General features: G+C 47.2%; 1 protein-coding gene across 1 annotated transcript; it reads left to right on the forward strand.

The window, feature by feature from the left end:
- Window positions 1–4,565: 4,565 nt before the first annotated feature.
- On the forward strand, window positions 4,566–16,816 carry LOC144340879 (uncharacterized). The gene is made up of 2 exons (XM_078002455.1): window positions 4,566–5,484; window positions 11,855–16,816. Exons 1-2 carry the CDS (start codon window positions 5,159–5,161, stop codon window positions 11,892–11,894), a joined length of 366 nt encoding a protein of 121 aa, XP_077858581.1. The 5' UTR covers window positions 4,566–5,158; the 3' UTR covers window positions 11,895–16,816.
- The last annotated feature ends 2,595 nt before the right edge of the window (window positions 16,817–19,411 follow it).

Genomic DNA, 19,411 nt, shown 5'->3' on the forward strand with positions numbered 1-19,411 from the left:
AACAAACCTGCATGTTGTGCACATGTACCCTAGTATATGTGTGATAATTTTAAAAAAATAATAAAAAAATAAAGATGTGAAAACTGAGGCGCAGAAAGGTTAAGTAACTTGCCCAGTGTTCTGGTTATCCATTGCTACAAAACAAATCTGCCCAGTGTTTAATGGCTTAAAACAACTGTCATTATCTTTATGGTTTCAGTGGGGCAGGAATTTGGGAACAACTCAGATGGACAGTTCTGGCTTGGGGTCACTCATGTAGTTGGAGTCAAACAGTAGCTGGAGTCAGAATAGGGCCAACTGTGAGAACCAGGGGAACCGAGGCAGCTTGGAGCTAGCCAGGCACCTCTCTTTAGTTAGGGTCGCTCCATGCGTTCACCGGGATTCCTCACGGCATGGCCGGCTCACGGTGGCTGGACTGCTTACCCGGCAGCTCAAACCTCCGGTGAGAATGGAACCAGCAAGGGAAGCTGCATCACCCTTTTTGACCTTGCCTTCGGTATCCCATAATGTCACTGCTAGGGTCACAGTCCGCCCAGATTCAAGGGGAGGGAACACAAACTATAAATGTCACCTCTTGAGGGGGAAATGGCCTCATCCAGAAGGTACAGGACAGGAGGTGTTATTGCATCCATCTTTGGAAAAGAGAATCTGCTGTACCTAGTGACATGGCAAGTGGGAGAAGAGCTGGGACTAATCAAGGCACTGTTCTGTAGAGGCCGTGACACTATACAGCCACCATTCTAATGCTGCCAGGGCTTAGTCCTAAATAAATCTGTCTTCAGCTAAGTTATGTATGCCTGAAGTCCTATGCATTTTGTGAATTATGACCTATCCAAGCCTGGGTCTCTGTGGCTCAAGCTGTAATCCCAACATTTTGGGAGTCTGAGAGGTAAGGATCGCTTGAGGCCAGGAGTTTGAGACCAGCCTGGGCTAGCAAGCCCTTGTCTCCACATAAAATAGAAAAATTAGCCAGGGGTGGTGGTGCCCACCTGCTACTCTGGAGGCTGAGGCAGGAGAATCACTTGACCCCGGGAGGTGGGGCTGCAATGAGTCATGATTGCACCACTGCACTCCAGCCTGGGCGACAGAGAGCCTGCCTCAAAAAAAAAAAAAAATTTCCTTCAGTCTATGGCAGTAAATCTATTGCCCTGAATTACACAAATTTATTCCAAGTATTTACTGTGGGCCTACTGTGGGCCAGCTTGTGGGCTGGTTGCTACTGTGGGCCAGCTTGTGGGCTGGTTGCTGTGGCCATAAAGGAATCCCTATTCCTGAAGACCAGTGGTCCAGCAGGAGACCGCCACGGCAGCGGGCTCTGACACAGTGCGGTCAGAGCGGTAGAAATGAGAAGACTGGTGAGTGACGGGATGTCTGGGATTTCCTCTAACATACCTGAAAACAAACAAAATACTCAGATTGGAGAGAAATGGATGAAACAAGATTTGGAAAAGGTTGATAACATTAAAGATGGGCGGGCCTGGGGGCTTTACCATTCACTCTCCTTTTGCGTATGTCTGAAAATTTCCACAATAAAAACATAACAAAGGATACAAGGTAGAAAGGAGCCCCAGGGAAGGATTAACTTTACAGAGTATGAGGAGGAAGCTGCTCCTTCCTTGAGGGAGGTAGGGCTTCCTCAAGGAGTGACATTGACATTGACATTGGAGTTGTTTTTGTGTTCATAATAAAATGATTCTGTGCTTTTGTTGTGTGGGCATGCATTTCCATCATCCATGAACAGATAATATGTGAACTGGATTTTGGAGGACATAGAAACGTTTGTAAAATAAACAGATCAAGGAAGAGCTTTCCAGGTGATGAAAGGGACTGTTGGCACGCACCCCTGCGGCACCCTGGCATGCCAGTGCTTTCAGCATAGACAGACTTGTCCACTGTTGAGTAAACCTAAACTTTATTTTTTCTACCTTAGATATTCAGTGATAAGAGAATGGTGGGTGGGAGATGAAACTCATTTAAGAATGCAAGAGCGCCTGCTGCGGTCTCCCTGCCGCCTCTGGGGAGTAGGGCTTCTCTCCTGCAGCTTTTGGGGGAAGCTGGTCTTCTTTTTGGTAATGCTCGTCAGATTGAAGAACTGTAGTCTGAAAAAATATTTGATCTTGGAGAATAATTCAAAATCACTATCTCAACAAGGACTGAATTCCAAATGCCAAATTTAACAGGGACAATTCAGAAACCCTTAATTCAAGATGAAATAGGCCAGGCGCGGTGACTCACGCCTGTAATCCCAGCACTTTGGGAGGCCGAGGTGGGCGTATCACGAGATCAGGAGATAGAGACCATCCTGGCTAACACGGTGAAACCCCATCTCTACTAAAAATACAAAAAATGAGCTGGGTGTGGTGGCGGGCGCCTGTAGTCCCAGCTACTCAGGAGGCTGAGGCAGGAGAATGGCCTGAACCTGGGAGGCGGAGCTTGCAGTAAGCCGAGATCACGGCACTGCTCTCCAGCCTGGGTGACAGAGCGAGACTGTCTCAAAAAAAAAAAAAAAAAAAAAGATGAAATACGGAATTATTCAGTCATAGGATAGGAGGAGCTCCGAGGAGCTATTTTTAAAATCAAATAGCTGATTTTTTTTAATCAAAGGCGTTAGTGACACAGTTGGTCAGACTACATTTATGATATTTTCTCCCCTTCTGATTGCCATCCTTTATTTCATTTTACTTTTTTATTGTGACCATTTTCAAATACTGTAACACGCTTCCATGCTATACTCAGCTTCAGCCATTAATGCCTTGCCCTCTACCATCCATCCTCCCTAACTCATTTCACCAGAAAGAAAAGGACTTTTAAAATTACATAACCACAATGCATTATTACATCTAATCAATTATTTCTTTACATTGTCTAGTATAATAACATATTCAATTTTCCCTAAGTCTTTTTACAGTTTTCTTGTTTGAATATGGATCCAAACAAGGTCCATCATTATATTAAGTTTCATTTAATGTAGAATCATCCCTTCTCCCTTTATATCCCCTATTGACTTGATGAAGAAATGGGTCAGTTCTTTTGTAAAATATCCCACATTCAGGGTTTGGTTAATTGCAACCCCAGGGTGTTTATGTAACTTGTTCCTCTATCTACTGTTTTTCCAATGGACCAGGAGTTAGATCTACAAGATGGCCTGAGCTCAAATTCTTTCTCCCTTTCATCTGCCCTCCAGTTCTTCTCTCCTCTACTTCCTTCCTTCTACCCTCCTTCTCTCTCTCTCACTCCTTCCTTCCATCTTTCCTTTTTTTTTTTTTGATAAGACTATTTCATAGGTGATATTTCCTATTGCCACACTTCATGTCTAGTTGTCTTGCTTTTCATGATAAGATTGATCTATGGGTTTAGAAGGTGGCAGCCTAATTCCTTTATCATAAGGTTCAGCTAAACAGCCATCGATGCAGTTGTCTGAATTGAATGACGTTCATTGCATTGACGCATCGATCGCTGTTGAGCTGAACTGTATATTTAACTTAAATATGTTTTAAAATTAGAAGTTATTCAATTAGAAGTTGCAAAATGTAATTAAAGAATGCTATTCTGCATTCATTGACTGGAATTCTTAGAGATTTTTTTTTTCCTCATCCACTAGGTCTATTTAATTACCCTACAATATAGTTTCCACAGCAAAGAGAACTTTTTTTCTTATTTCTTATTTCAGCTCATCAGACAAGGAAGCAAAAGATAGTTTTTAATAATCTAATTCCTTCTCTTTATTTGTAATTTTCTTCCTTTTTTTTTTTTCAGAGCCTAACTCTGTCACCCAGATGGGAGTGCGGTGGCATGATTTTGGCTCACTGCAACCTCCGCCTCCCGGGTTCAAGCGATTCTCCTGCCTCAGCCTCCCAAAAGTAGCTGGGATTACAGGCACGCACCACGAAGCCCCGCTAATCTTTGTATTTTTAGTAGACACGGAGTTTCACCAGGTTGGCCAGGCTGGTCTCCAACTCCTGGGCTCCAGTGATCTGCCCGCCTCAGCCTCCAAGTGCTGAGATTACAGGAGTGAGCCCCAGCGGCAGGCCTCTTTTTAATTTCAGTGTAATGAGTTGGTGGCCCTCCTATCTTATCCCAGAGCTTCGGTGTTTGTGCTTGGTGCCCTCTCCGTTTCTCCCCTGTTCTTATGGAATAATGATGTAAATTAGGCGCCTGGGGTCAGGAATCTCAGCTTAGGGTGAGGGCTTTCCGGTGGCGTTGGCAGCAGCTGGCGCCTGCGCCCTCCGTGCAGGAGAGCAGCTCCCTCCAGCGGCTTCCCTCCTGCTTTGTGCCTTGCCTACCGCTCAGACGCTCTGCTCTGAAATTCACAAGGTATCTTCAGCTGCAAGGATAAAATCAAGACGGCAGCTTCAAACACAACCTTTAGCAACTTAAAATCAGTATTAATGTAAGGATGGTCCGAATGCTCACCTTGGGAAATCAGTGAAAGGGCCTGACATGGAGAAGAGTTTAAATTATGTTTAATAAATGTTCACTTTATGTTCATTCTTTGAAAACGGGTACTTATTGAACGATCTTTTACCACACACACACTAACAGATGCGCGTAACTGCGCCCTGCAGCATTTTATTTTCCGGCTGCTTCCCCCCAGCCCGCGGTCAGGTGGCAGTGTCCGCGGTGCTTACGGCGAACGCAAGGGAACAGGAGGGGTTCCGGTGCTGCCTCCCTTCCGTACACAGAAAATTCACCCAGGCCGGCGCGGTGGTTCACGCCTGTAATCCCAGCACTTTGAGAGGACAAGGCGGGTGGATCACTTGAGGTCAGGAGTTCGAGACCAGCCTGGCCAATATGGTGAAACCGCGTCTCTACTAAAAATACAAAAATTAGCCGGGCGTGGTGGCGGGCGCCTGTAATCCCAGCTAGTCGGGAGGCTGAGGCAGGAGAATGGCTTGAACCCGGGAGGCAGAGGTTGCAGTGAGCCAAGATCGCTCCACTGCACTCCAGCCTGAGCGACAGAGCGAGACCTCATCTCAAAAAAAAAAAAAAAAAGGTAAAACAAAAAACCCACACCAGCCTTGCCTCTCTAGCTAGGCCTGCCTGCCCGGCTCCCGCTCCCGGTCCCGGCTTCTCCGGCCAGGCCGCCGGGCCGTTCGGCGTGGGGCGGGGCGTCGGGGAGTTTCTGCAGCGGTTAGACCGGCCCGGGGACCTCGGGACAATGAACCTTTCTGTTTTAAAGCCGGAACCCAGCGGGGCCACGCCGCGAAGAGGCTCCCCTGCGCCTGGCACGAGAGACCTGCAGGAACTTGTGCGCGCCGAGCGGGGTGGGCGCCGTGGGGCTAGGGGACGCGGCCAGCGGGGGCCGCCAGGGAGCGGCCGTGGCGGGACCAGGACTCCGGTGCGCTCCGCCGCCAGCACCCGCCTGGGAAGCCCGTCCGACGCGCACGCTGCAGGGGCCTTCTGGGCTGTCGCCACCTGCAACCGCGCCGCGGCCGTTCGCGGGAAGCTCCTGTGGCTTTTCGGAAGCACAGTGCAGAACGTCCGGTGAGGGTTTGCAAAGCCGCCCTACCTGGCCTCTGCCACACCTGGCCTCTGCCACACCTGGCCTCTGCCGCACCTGGCCTGTCTGCTGCACCTGGCCTCTCTGCTGCATCCGGCTTGTCTGCTGCATCTGGCCTCTCTGCCACACCTGGCCTCTCTGCTGCATCTGGCCTCTGCCCCACCTGGCCTCTCTGCTGCACCTGGCCTCTGCTGCACGTGGCCTCTGCTGCACGTGGCCTCTGCCGCGCCTGGCCTCTCTGCTGCACCTGGCCTCTGCTGCACGTAGCCTCTGCCCCACCTGGCCTCTCTGCTGCACCTGGCCTCTGCTGCACGTGGCCTCTGCGGCGCCTGGCCTCTCTGCTGCACCTGGCCTCTGCTGCACGCGGCCTCTGCCCCACCTGGCCTCTCTGCTGCACCTGGCCTCTGCTGCGCCTGGCCTCTCTGCTGCACCTGGCCTCTCTGCTGCACCTGGCCTCTGCTGCACCTGGCCTCTCTGCTGCACCTGGCCTCTCTGCTGCACCTGGCCTCTGCTGCACCTGGCCTCTCTGCTGCACCTGGCCTCTCTGCTGCACCTGGCCTCTCTGCTGCACCTGGCCTCTGCTGCACCTGGCCTCTCTGCTGCACCTGGCCTCTCTGCTGCACCTGGCCTCTGCTGCACGTGGCCTCTGCCGCGCCTGGCCTCTCTGCTGCATCTGGCCTCTTGGCTGCACCTGGCCTCTGCAAACTCGGGTGCCCTGGAGCTTCCTACCCAGAAGTGAGTGCGTGCACACTGCAGGTGCTAGGTGCTCCTGACCCCATGCCCCTCCTTCTGTCTGTTCTGTTTTGTTTGGCAGATGATAGTGCTCTCAGTGGAGCCTGACACCTTGATAATCATGGCTTTCTTTGTAAGAAGGACCTTCTTCCTTCATGAAATAACTTTTATTCGGATTATAGAGATCTGTCATAGAGAGATTCAGTACTTAACAATAACGTGGGGAAATGATCACTAGGTCCTGTCGAAGAAAAAAAGCAAGGACAGAACAGTGTCTATGGTAATGATCCTGTTTTGTAATGCAAAACAAAACAGACACTGCACAAATACAAACCCAAAGGAAAATGATCATGCATAAAAATATTGTTCTGGGGCTGGGGGCTGTCGCCCGTGCCTATGATCCCAGCACTTTGGGAGGCCAAGGCAGGAGGATCATTTGAGCCCAGGAGTTCAAGATCAGCCTTGGCAACAAAGCGCGACTTCTTCTCTACAAAAATTAAAAAGAAATTAGCCAGGCTCTGGTGTGGGCCTGTAGTCCCAGCTACTCAAAAGGCTGAGGTATGAGGATTGCTGGAACCCACGAGACCAAGGCTGCACTGAGCTATGATTGTGCCACTGCACTCTAGGTGGGGTGACAGAGCTGGGCCCCATCTCTCTCTCTTTCTCTAGAAAGAGTTTTTGGATTGTTGGATTGTACAGGTGATAATAATTTTATTTTACTTATCTGTTGTGAATGGTTTACCACAGTAAGCATGTTTTTTTTTTCTAAGAAGGGCTAATAAATGCTTATTTTTTGAAAGGAACATAGATCTGCCGGGCATGGTGGCTCACGCCTGTAATCCCAGCACTTTGGGAGGCGGAGGCGGGCGGATCATGAGGTCAGAAGTTCGAGACTACTTGGGAGGCTGAGGCAGGAGAATTGCTTGAACCCGGGAGGCGGAGGTTGCAGTGAGCCGAGATGGTGCCACTGCACTCCAGCCTGGGCATCAGAACGAGACTCCACCTCTAAATAAACAAACAAATAAATGGAACAGATCACAGCACAGAGGGAAGAGGCCCAGCAGATGGGTCCTATGCACAAACTTACTCCCCAGTGATCACAAGTCACCCAGGAGGCAAAATATATGAAAGCTACATCAATGTTCCAGGATGAGGGTTGCCATTAACAAGTTTGTTTCCAGCCCTGAAATCTGTTCCCATTTGAGCAAATACTACTCTTAGGAATAGTATAGGGCTCCCCACCAAGATGGTTTAAGCAAAGGTCATGGGCCCTGCATGTCTAAAAATGTAACCCTGACGTTCTCTTTGGGTGAAAGCATTGTTACGTGTCTCAGACAAGGAGTGTTCTAATGAACACTGAAGCACACATGTTTGCTTGTGAGCTGTTACTACAGACTTGCCTGAGATGCATCCAGCCCAGAAGGGCAGGCACAGTGGGCAGCGTGTGGATGGAGGGGGCCCAACCAGGAGAAGACACAAACATATGTTTTTGAGGCTTCATTATTTCCCATCTAAAAGTCCACCCCCATTCTAGTGGCCAGAATTGACTGTGGAGAAGGCAGGGTGCCCAGGAAGGGGACTGTATGGTGAACATAGCATTATTACTGCCACAGGAGCTTGCAAGGCTCAGCTGAAACTCCACCTCCCTCCACAGCCTTCAGGGGTCCTTCTGGTTCTATGGACTCTTTTGGCATTTCCTGTATGGATGCCCATCTCGTACCTTTTAAGTTTTAAATTTTTAAATTATATTGATGTATTTATTTGAGACAGAGTCTTGCTCTGTTGCCAGGCTGGAGTGCAGTAGCACTATCTGAGCTCACTGCCTCCCAGGTTCAAGCAATTCTCCTGCCTCAGCCTCCCAAGTAGCTGGGATTACAGGCACACGCCACCATGCCCTGCTAAGTTTTGTATTTTTGGTAGAGGCGAGGTTTCATCATGTTGGTCAGGCTGGTCTCGAACTCCTGACCACAGGTGATCTGCCCTCCTCGGCCTCCCACAGTGCTAGGATTACAGGCATGAGCCACTGTGCCCAGCCCATCTTGTATTTTTTAAATGCTGCATTCTGTCTCTCGACTAGCTCTTTGTCCTATACCTCTTTTCTCCCTAGTGACCAAGGCAGGGCTCAGATGGGGTTGAACACAGCCATCAATGGCCAAGGGATGACTTAGATGCTCAAAAGTGTGCAATCTGGGCTGTCTTGTTACTGAAAACAGTTCTGTGAAATGCCACAGTCAACAACCACTTGCTGGTTTAACTCAGTGACTGAACTGGATACAGTGACTAGAGAGAATCCAAATAGCATGGAGGCCCAAGGTCAGCTGCGTTATTGAGTCAGTCAGCAGGGAGAAAGCTCGCCACCAGAGTACCCAGAAGTGTAGCGGGCTGCCTTCAGGACCTACATCATGGATAGCTACAGGATGTGGTTCTAGGTGTTCTGTCACTCATATTACTTGGTGCAGTTAAATAAGGATTTATTCACTGATCAAGCAGAATTTTTAAAACTGTGTACTTCCCGGATGCTAAAAATGGAATTAAAAGCAGCCAATTCTTGTAGAATTGCTGACTTCCCTTTCTCTATTTGTGAGACAGATATGGAGAGATCCCGACCTTAACAGAATCTTTTTTTTTTTTTTTTTTTTTTGAAATGGAGCCTCACTCTGTCGCCCAGGCTGGAGTGCAGGGGCGTGATTTTGGCTCACTGCAACCTCAGCCTCCTGGGTTCAAGTGATTCTCCCACCTCAATCTCCCCAGTAGCTGGGATTACAGGTGCCCACCGCCACACCTAATTTTTTTTTGTATTTTCAGTAGAGAATGGGGTCTCGCCATGTTGGCAGGCTGGTCTCAAACTCCTGACCTCAAGCGATCCACTTGCCTCAGCCTCCCAAAGTGCTGGGATTACAGGCCTGAGCCATTGTGCCTGGCTAAATTTTGTGTTTTTGCAGAGACGTTTTCACCGTGTTGGCCAGGTTGGTCTCGAAATCCTGACCTCAGGTGATCCACCCGCCTCGGCCTGTCGAAGTGCTGGGATTACAGGTGTGAGCCACCACGCCCGGCCTAGATCCCAGACCTTAACAAGATCTACTGTTTAAGGGCACATCCCCAGTTGGGCCAATGCTAAGAATACCATTTTGCCAAATAGTAGCTTGTTCTGCCTTCTGCACAGCTCTCCACTGGATTCTGTTCAGTCGAAGGGGATGGCACGAGTGAACGCCTCCGAACTGTGTGTGTAAGGAGAGGGAGGGGCTGGCAGACATCTTGTGATTGACAGCAACCCAGTGTCGGTCCATCCATCATTCATTGGTCTCTGACCCCAGCACAAATCCCACCGAGGCTGTTGGAACCTGGGTAGAGGAAGCTGGGGTCTCGCACCAGAAACAAACGTTCCTTACTTACAAAGGGGCAGCTTTCCCTGGAAGTTGGCCGGGTCCTGCATCTGCTCACATATGCCTTTCCACTGCCTGGGAAGACAGAGTGGGAAACTGGCTGGGCATTTGTAACCATCTTATCCGGAGTCCTATTTGCACGTGGATGGAGACTTTTCTTATTGTACTCTGAACTGTTCATTCTTTCACTTAACAGATATTGTTTGTTTGTTTTGTTTTTGAGATGGAGTCTCGCTCTGTTGCCAGGCTGGAGTGCAGTGGCACGATCTCTGCTCACTGTAACCTCCGCCTCCCGGGTTTAAGCAATTCTCCTGCCTCAGCCTCCTGATTAGCTGGAACTACAGGTGCACGCTGCCACACCCAGCTTTTTTTTTTTTTTTAATTATTTTTATTTTTATTTTTGTATTTTAGTAGAGACAGGGTTTCTTGAACTCCTAAGCTCAGGCAATCCACCCACCACGGCCTCCCAAAGTGCTTGGATTACAGGCGTGAGCCACCGTGCCCAGCCACTTAACAGATGTTTATTGAACACTAAAAATGTGTCAGGTGCTCTCTCAAGCCAGTTCAGGTACATTGGTGAACAAAACACACCAAGACTCCCACTTCCAGTCTAATGTGGCCAGGAGGGGTTCTCATAGCAGACACTCTGAGGTGTCTCAGCCTTTAGATTGCGGGAGATAGATCTAGACTTAGGCCTCTGGCTTAGGGGATGCCGCCAAGTGACCTAAAGCGTTTCAGAGCCCTAATTAAACCTGAGGGCATAGCTTCAGTCTTGCCACAGCTTCCTAAATGGGTCTTCCAGCAGAACCATTAGACATGCCAAACAGACATGTTGTATTCACCGCCTCATCTCCAGCTCCCCCAGAACCATCCATGGTGCATTAGAAGAGAAGAATATTTGTTGCATATATAAGTGAATTTAGGCCTACTCTTTAGAAATGATTTATTCTCCAGTTGCAGATTCCTCTTTTTTTTTTCTTTCCTATTCCTTGTTCTTTCTTTCTCGTCTTCTTTTTATTTATTTATCAATTTATTTATTTCAGGGACTTGCTATGTTCTGCAGGCTAGTCTCAAACTCCTGGCCTCAGGCAATCCCCTCACGTCAGCCTCCCAAAGTGCTGGGATTACAGGTGTGAACCACTGCACCCGGCCTTTCTTCTTCAATTTCCACATTTACGTTTACATTTGAGAACTCCCCTCTCACCCCACCCCATGTCCATTTGTCATTTGCTCAGAATCAAACCACAGAGGCCCAGGCCAGGCACGGTGGCTCACGCCTGTAATCCCAGCACTTTGGGAGGCGAAGGCAGGTGGATTACCTGAGGTCAGGAATTCGAGACCAGCCTGGCCAACATGGTGAAAACCCATGCCTTCTAAAAATACAAAAATTAGCTGGGCGTCATGGCACATGGCTGTAATTCCAGCTACTGGGGAGGCTGAGGCAGGAGAATTGCTTGAACCCGGGAGGCGGATGTTGCAGTGAGCTGAGATCATGCCACTGCACTCTAGCCTGGGTGACAGAATGAGATCCTGTTTCAATAAATAAATAAATAAATAATGGGCCCATATGAATGCCCGTAAAAGCACTGGCCATAATCTTATCTAATACCCTAATACCTGGAAGCTTCCAAGTCCCATCACAGCAAAGTCCTGGTGCTTTTGAAAGCAGAAATCGGCTCATGCCTTTAATCCCAGCACTTTGGGAGACTGAGGTGGGCAGATCATGAGGTCAAGAGATCGAGGCCATCCTGGCCAACATGGTGAAACCCCGTCTCTACTAAAAATACAAAAATTAGCTGAGCATGGTGGCGCACGCCTGTAGTCCCAGCTACCTGGGAGGCTGAGGCAGGATAATCACTGGAACCTTGGAGGCGGAGGTTGCAGTGAGCCAAGATGGCACCATTGCACTCCAGCCCAGTGACAGAGTGAGACTCTGTCTCAAAAAAAAAAAAAAGAAAAGAAAAGAAAAAAAAAGAGAAAGCGGAAACCAAAGCACAGTGATTTTGACTGCACCCTTTATTCTCACGGCTAGTTCCAGGTAAGTTGGAGATGTACCGCGGCCTACATAATGTGCCTAAGGATACCGAGAATTTCTGTCGAAGTGTAAAAATGAGAGTTCTATCAGACGCTGCAGGCCGATGGCCGTGTCGTTCATTCACCATGGGCACTCTAGCCCTAAATCTCTTTGCAAAAGTTTTTTTGTCTTTTCCCAAGCCACGTTTGTTTGTCCTCCCAGCAGGGACAACCCCAGCTGGCATCTTTTCTTCTGGAGACAGTAGAAGATGGCGTCTTTGGAGGGCTCTTCAAATAAAATGTGAGGCAGATAATAACAAGATTTTGCCTTTTGGACACTTCCTCAGAAACCCCTTATGGTATTTCATCAATCACAAAAGTGGGAGTTGAGTCACCTGCCCAGCCCGGTAACCAGGACAGTTGTAGCAGACGCGGGACGATGGCCCTGACAGATGTGACTGAGTCTCCCTCGCCTTCTCTTTTGTTTGTGTGTCCAGAACTCCTATTTGTGAGAAAATTGTATTCCCTGCGCTTGAGTCCCAGTCTTCTGTGCTGACACAAGGAATTGTAAGCAGCAGGGCCGGGGCTGCCGCGCAGCAGGGCTCCATCCGCCCCAGGTCTCTGTGCCTGCTGCTGGCTGGGCAGAGGCCCTGGGTGATCAGAGGCTGTACCGGTGAGCCTGGGCAGCCCGGCGCATCCCAACAGGCCGCGTGTGGTTTCTGCCTCTCAGTGAAATCTGCCTGCGAGATTTGCTCTTATTTTCTCTGCAGCAAACACTAGGATGAACTTTATTTTCTCATTGAAAACAAGGTACCGGGAAGGGATTGCGTACCCACAGACGCACAGAGCCTTGGGCTTCAGACTCTCCCTTGAAGCCCAGGAAGCCACTCTCATTGACCACATGTACTGAGTGCCCATCTGAGCAGGACTGCAGGAGCCGCTGGACTGTCCACGATCCCTAACAACCCACATGTCCAGAGAGGGCATTTCTGTCTTCTTGGGAGGGAGGCGTGTTGAGCTGCATCCGCACCTCATGATGCCAGCAGTGGCACGTGGAGCTACACCTGCACACTTGGCCTCTGGCTGCAGGGGTGCCCAGGGCGTTCACCATCAGATAGCACCCCACTGCCTGCCTCTCCTCTGCCCTCCAGAGGGACACTCCTCGGCTGCCGTGACCTCTTGGAGCCCACATCTGCCCTCCTGCTCACCTCACCAGGCCCCGGAAGCTGCAGGCTGCAGGTGGGCAGGGGAGGCTGCCACCTCTGCTTGGGATCCGGGCTCCTGGTGGCTGCCTGCAGAGACCACCCAGATAAGGGGACGAGGAGTCGGTGTCCCGTGAGACAAACTTCAGTCAATGGCAGACAAGAGTCAGTGGATAAAGTCCGCCTTCCTTCATGGACGGTTTCATGATACTGTTTACAGTTTAGTCAGCCTCTCCAGAGACATCCTGTAAGGCAGAAAAATCATGGCTTTGTGAGGAGCTCAGCAGTGCGCTTGTATTTGCTCTTCTTCCTTCCCTCCTTGCTCCTTCCTTCCTTCCCTGCTTCCTCCTTCCCCTTTCTTCCTTTTCTCCTTCCTCTTTTTCCCCTTCTCTCTTTTTTCTTTCCTCTTTTCTCCTTCCTCCTTCCCTCCTTCCTTCACTGATACTTTTTGGGATTGCTCTCCCTGGTAAAGCATAAGCACAAATGCCTTGTCCTTGGTTCTGGTTTCCAGAGAACCTGGGCTAAGATAAGTTTATTCCAGAATATCTTGATCTTGAATTTCCTTCCTTCCTTCCTTCCTTCCTTCCTTCCTTCCTTCCTTCCTTCCTTCCTTCCTTCCTTCCTTCCTTCCTCCTCCCTCTCTCCCTCCCTCCCTCCCTCCCTCCTTCCTTCTTTCCTTCTCCCTTCCCTCCCCTCCCCTCCCGTCCCCTCCCCACCCTTCCCTTCCCTTTGTTCTTTTGACAGGGTCTCACTCTGTCGCCCAGGCTGGAGTGCATGGCGCAATCTTGCCTCACTGCAACCTCTGCCTCCCATGTTCAAGTGATTCTCCTGCCTTAGCCTCCCGATTAGGTGGGATTATAGGCACGCACCACCATGCCCAGATAATTTTTGTATTTTGGAAGAGATGAGGTTTCACCATGTTGGCCAGGCTGGTCTTGAACTCCTGAACTCAAGTGAATTGCCCACCAAGGCCTCCCAAAGTGCTGAGATTACAAGTGTGAGCCACCACTCCGGGCCTTGAATTGTTTTTGCAGTTTAAAACAGTGTTTGCAAAATTTTTGACCTAGGCCATTCATTTTCTTATTTTTACTATGTTATTTATAGAAGGAATATATATTTATAGTAGAAAATGTGGAAAATGCAGCAAAATACAAATAAGAAAATGAAAATAATTCACCGGCCATTACTGAATGATGAAGACCTTGAACTTTCTGGAGAATTTTCTTCCAGTTTTTATTCTTTGCATCAAGAGTGCTTATTTTCTAAGTAGTTGTCCTCAAAACAGCCAGACCTATTATTTTTAAACTAGCTCTCATGCCTGACACTAAACGCATTTGCAGATTTTTAATTTGTATTTGTTAGAGACAGGATCTCGTGCTGTTACCCAGGCCAGAATGCAGTGGTGCAATCATAGCTCAGTGCAGCCTCGAACTCCTGCACTCAAGTGATCCTCCTGCCTCAGCCTCCCGAGTAGCTGGGACTACAGGCAAGTGCCAGTACACCTGGCTACTTTTCTTAGCTTTTGTTTTTGTCTCGCTCTGTTGCCCAGGCTGGTCTGAAATTCCTGGGCTCAAGCTATCCTCCCACCGTGGTCTCCCAAAGTGCTTGGATTACAGGCATGAGCCACCATGCCCAATCTTATTTGCGGTTTACATGGCCAACTTAAATTGGAGTGATACAAACCCATAGGGTAAGATTCCTAAGAGTATTCTCAGGAATTAATGGACATTGCCACAGTGGCTAACATGCTTTAAAAATGCTTTAATCATTGGTAGTTTTTCTGCACACACATTAAGCACTAATAATACCCTCTCACAATGACGCTCAGAGAACAATAGGGCGTGGGAGGAGGGCTGGTGATGCCTTTCTATAAATAAGAACTAAAGAACCATCCGGAGGTTCAGTTGAGAGATGTTAGGCAGTTAAAGTGATTATTGCTAAAATAAAGAATATTCGTTTTGGTTTATTGGAAGCTATGTTAGCATTTTGGGAGACTGTGATTAGTTATTAATAGCACAGACAGTGATGAGTCAGTCTTGGCTTCTCTGCTTGTAAGTTGTTTGACCTTGGGGTATTACTTAAACTTTTTTTTTTTTTTTTTTTTGATACAGAGTCTTGTTCTATTGCTCAGGCTGGAGTGCAGTGGTGCAATGTTGGCTCACTGCAACCTGTGCCTCCTGGGTTCAAGCGATTCTCCTGCCTCAGCCTCCTGAGTAGCTGGGTTGACAGGCATGCACCACCATTCCTGGTTAATTTTTGTATTTTTAGTAGAGATAGAATTTTACCATGTTGACCAAGCTGGTCTGAAACTCCTGACCTCAGGTGATCCACCCACCTGGGCCTCCCAAAATGCAGGGATTACAAGCGTAAGCCACCGTGCCCAGCCTACTTAAACTTTTTGAGTTCCAGTTTTCTCATCTGAAACATGATAATAGGTAATAATAATAAAAAATAAAAATCTTGCAGAATTGTTCATTTATTTATTCAACAATTATTTGCTTAGTGCTGTCTAACAAACAACTGCTGAGGAGGCTGTAGTGTTTGGGATATAGTAGTGAATGATACAGGCAAGGTCTTAGCTATCTTGGAGCCCACAGTAACAGCTCAGCGAAGGACAGCGTCATCAGCACTGCCACCTCCACCATTGTCATCGTTGTCATCAGTGAAATTTCCCTTAACGTTGAATATTGATTTAAGAACATTGGTTAGCCCAGAGCACTGCATTTTTTAAAAACTAGATTAAACTTTTTATGTTGAGATAATTATGGATTCACATTCATTTGTAAGAACTATTACAGGGAGATCTTTTGTACCTTGCAAAACTAGAGTACAAGATCACAAGAGAATATTGACACTGATATAATCCACCAGTCTTAATCAGATTTCTCCACTTTCACTTGGCGTGTGTGTGTGTGTGTGTGTGTGTGTGTGTCTGTGTGTGTGCGTATATTTAGTTCTAGGCAATTTTATCGCCTATGTAGGTTGATGTACCCACCACCATAGTGAAGATACAGAATAGGCCAGGCACAGTTGCTCATACCTATAATCCCAGCACTTTGGGAGACCAAAGTGGGAAGATTGCTTGAGGCCAGAAGTTTTTGAGAGCAGCCTGCAACACAGTGAGACCTATTTTTTTTTTTCTAAGATAAAAACAAAACAAAACAACAAGATACGGAAAAGATCCATCTCTAGGAGGATTCCATGTGTTGTTAACTATTGCCGCCCCCGCGCCGCCCCCACCCCGCCTGGCGCCCCGCCCCCTCACCCCGTCCCCCCCGCCCCGCGCCCCGCCCCTCCCCCCCCCCACCACCCCGTCCCCCTTACACAGTTCCTAATCTCTGGTAACAACTAATCTGCTCTCCATTTCTTTCATTTTATCATTTCAAAAATGTTATATAAATGGGATAATACAATATGTAACTTTTGGGATTAGCATTTTTCACTCAGCAGAATTCCCCAGAAATTAACCTGATCCTTTTTTTGTTTTTTATTTGGAGGCGGGTGGAAAGGAACGTCCCTCTGTCGCCCAGGCTGGAGTGCAGTGGCGCGATCTCGGCTCACGCAGCTTCCACCTCTGAGGTTCAAGCGATTCTCTCGCCTCAGCCTCCAGAGTAGCTGGGATTACAGGTGCGCGCCACCCTGCCTGGCTAATTTTTGTAATTATTATTTTTTTAGTGGGATCGGGGTTTCGCCGTGTTGGCCATGCTGGTCTTGAACTCCATACCTCAAGTGATCTGCCCACCTCCGCCTCCCAAAGTGCTGAGATTACAGGCATGAGCCACCGCGCCCGGCCTAACCTGTTCCTTTTTATTGTTGATTACTATTGCGTGATGGATGGACCACAATTTAACTAACCATTCACAAATCGAAGGACATGTAGGTTGTTTCTAGTTTTTAAATACTATGAACAGAACTGCAATACATATTTGTTTACAGGTTTTTGTGAACATAGTTTTCGTTTCTCTGAAATAAATTTCTAAGAGTGCAATTACTGGGTCTTATGGTAATGATATGCTTCAGTTTACAATAAACTGCTAAATTGTTTTCCAGAGTGGCTGTACCATTTTACATTTCCACCCGTCATACATGAGCGATTCAGTGTCTCTGCGTCCTTGCTACCATTTGGCATTGTGACTATTTTTATTGTAGCCATTTGGATAGGTGTGTAATGATACCTGTGGCTCGCTATGGTTGTAATTTGCATTCCCTTGACAGCTAGTGGTGTTGAACATCTTCTCCTGTGCTTATTTGCCATCTGTACTTCCTCTTCAGTGAAAACATACCTGTTCCATTTTCTAACCGAGATTTTGACACTGCTGTATTTTGAGAGTTCTTTATATATTCTAGATACCAGTTCTTTGTCTGACATGTTGTTTGCACACTTTTTTTCTCCCAGTCTGTAGCCTGTCTTTTCATCTTCTTTGAGGAGAACAGAGCAAAAGATTTTAATTTTGATGTGGTCCAATTTATCATTTTTTCCTTTTATGGATTTATTTTTAGGGTCTAGCCTGAGAACTTTTCGACTAACTCTAAAGCCCAAAGATTTTCTATGTTTTTTTCCTAAAAGTCTCATAGCTTTTGTTTTATTTTTAAACCTGTTATAGATTGTATGTGAAATTCCAAGGGAATTTTGAGAAATGCCTTTTACTTTTGTAAAAGTTCATACCGAGATTTCCAATTCAGCTTTAAGATTACAGAGTTGTTACTTTTTAAAAAAATTAAATTTATCGGCCAGGCACTGTGGCTCACGCCTATAATCCCAGCACGTTGGGAGGCCAAGGTGGGCAGATCACCTGAGATCAGGAGTTCGACACCATCCTGACCAACACAGTGAAACCCCCGTCTCTGCTAAAAATACAAAAATTAGCTGGGCGTGGTGTCCTGCGCTTGTAATCCCAGCTACTTGGGAGGCTGAGGCAGGAGAATCACTTGAACCGGAGAGGCGAGGTTGCAGTGAGTTGAGATTGCGCCACTGCATTCCAGCCTGGGAGACAGAGCAGGGCTTCATCTCAAAAAAAAAAAAAAAAAAAAAGAAAAAAAGAAAAAAAAGAAAAATTAAATTGAGTAAATTAATCTCTTATATCATTGAAAATCTTAGTTCCTAATGACAATACGCAATTACTTATTGGCTTTGTTCTACAAATACCTAAAATAGTTTTTGTTTGTTTGTTTGTCTTGTTTGTTTTTGAGACGGAGTCTCGCTCTGTCGCCCAGGCTGGAGTGCAGTGGCGCGATCTCGGCTCACTGCAAGCTCCGCCTCCCGGGTTCCCGCCATTCTCCTGCCTCAGCCTCCCGAGTAGCTGGGACTCCAGGCGCCGCCACCTCGCCCGGCTAATTTCTTTGTATTTTTAGTAGAGACGGGGTTTCACCGTGTTAGCCAGGATGGTCTGGATCTCCTGACCTCGTGATCTGCCCGCCTCGGCCTCCCAAAGTGCTGGGATTACAGGCGTGAGCCACGTTGCCCGGCCCCTAAAATAGTTTTAAAATAAAAATACCATTATTACTGAAATACTATTAACTGTGTTTCAGATTTCTATGGGGCTTTGTGTCCTTAGATTATACATCTCTAAGGATATACAGTAAAATTCTGTTTCACTTAATAATTTCACTTAATTTGTTAATTCACCTTATTAATTCACTTAATGGTTTCACTTAAATAATTCCTTTCTCTGTCTGCTTGTGCCACCAGCTTTATATGTACAGCAGCTGTATTTCAGTTTGTTTTTCATTTTTGGTTTTGCTTTATTTATTTATTTATTTATTTAATTTATTTATTTATTTTTGAGACGGAGTCTCGCTCTGTCGCCCAGGCTGGAGTGCAGTGGTGGGATCTCAGCTCACTACAAGCTCCGCCTCCCGGGTTCCCGCCATTCTCCTGCCTCAGCCTCCCGAGTAGCTGGGAGTACAGGCGCCGCCACCACGCCCGGCTAGTTTTTGTATTTTTTTAGTAGAGACGGGGTTTCACCGTGTTAGCCAGGATGGTCTCGATCTCCTGACCTCGTGGTCCACCCATCTCGGCCTCCCAAAGTGCTGGGATTACAGGCTTGAGCCACCGCGCCCAGCCGATTTTGCTTTGTTTTTAATTGGTGATTTAATTTTATTTTTTTAACCATGTGAACCATGTACAATGTTCTTGAAGTTTCTAAATGACACCACAAGGTAAGTTTCACTGAAGCCTTGCTTGCCTCCCAGTTCTCCACTCCCACAGGGAACCATTTTTATTGGTTTTTGCGTCCTTTGTTTTTATTTTTGTTTTGCAAATTTAGGCAAATGTCTAATTTTATTTATTTCTCTTTTCTTATACAAAAGGTCTCAGTTCTATTATACTGCTTTAGGATAGATATGCCATATATCTCTGTCAATATATATTCTTTTACAATGTAGATTTAAAGTTTTTGGTATGTTTTAATATTCAGGAAGTTTTGTATTTCTGTTCTGATTGTTATCTTGGTATTCATATCTTTGTATAAGAACTCTGAGTCCCTCTTTTTAATGCACTGTCTGTTTGCTCCCAGCTATGGGTAATAATGAAATTAACTAATACCCACTCTTTACTCTTTCTCTTCCAGCCTCCAAATTAA

Source organism: Macaca mulatta, chromosome 5 (genome assembly GCF_049350105.2).
Source record: "Macaca mulatta isolate MMU2019108-1 chromosome 5, T2T-MMU8v2.0, whole genome shotgun sequence".
NCBI classification, from domain to species: Eukaryota; Metazoa; Chordata; class Mammalia; order Primates; family Cercopithecidae; genus Macaca; species Macaca mulatta.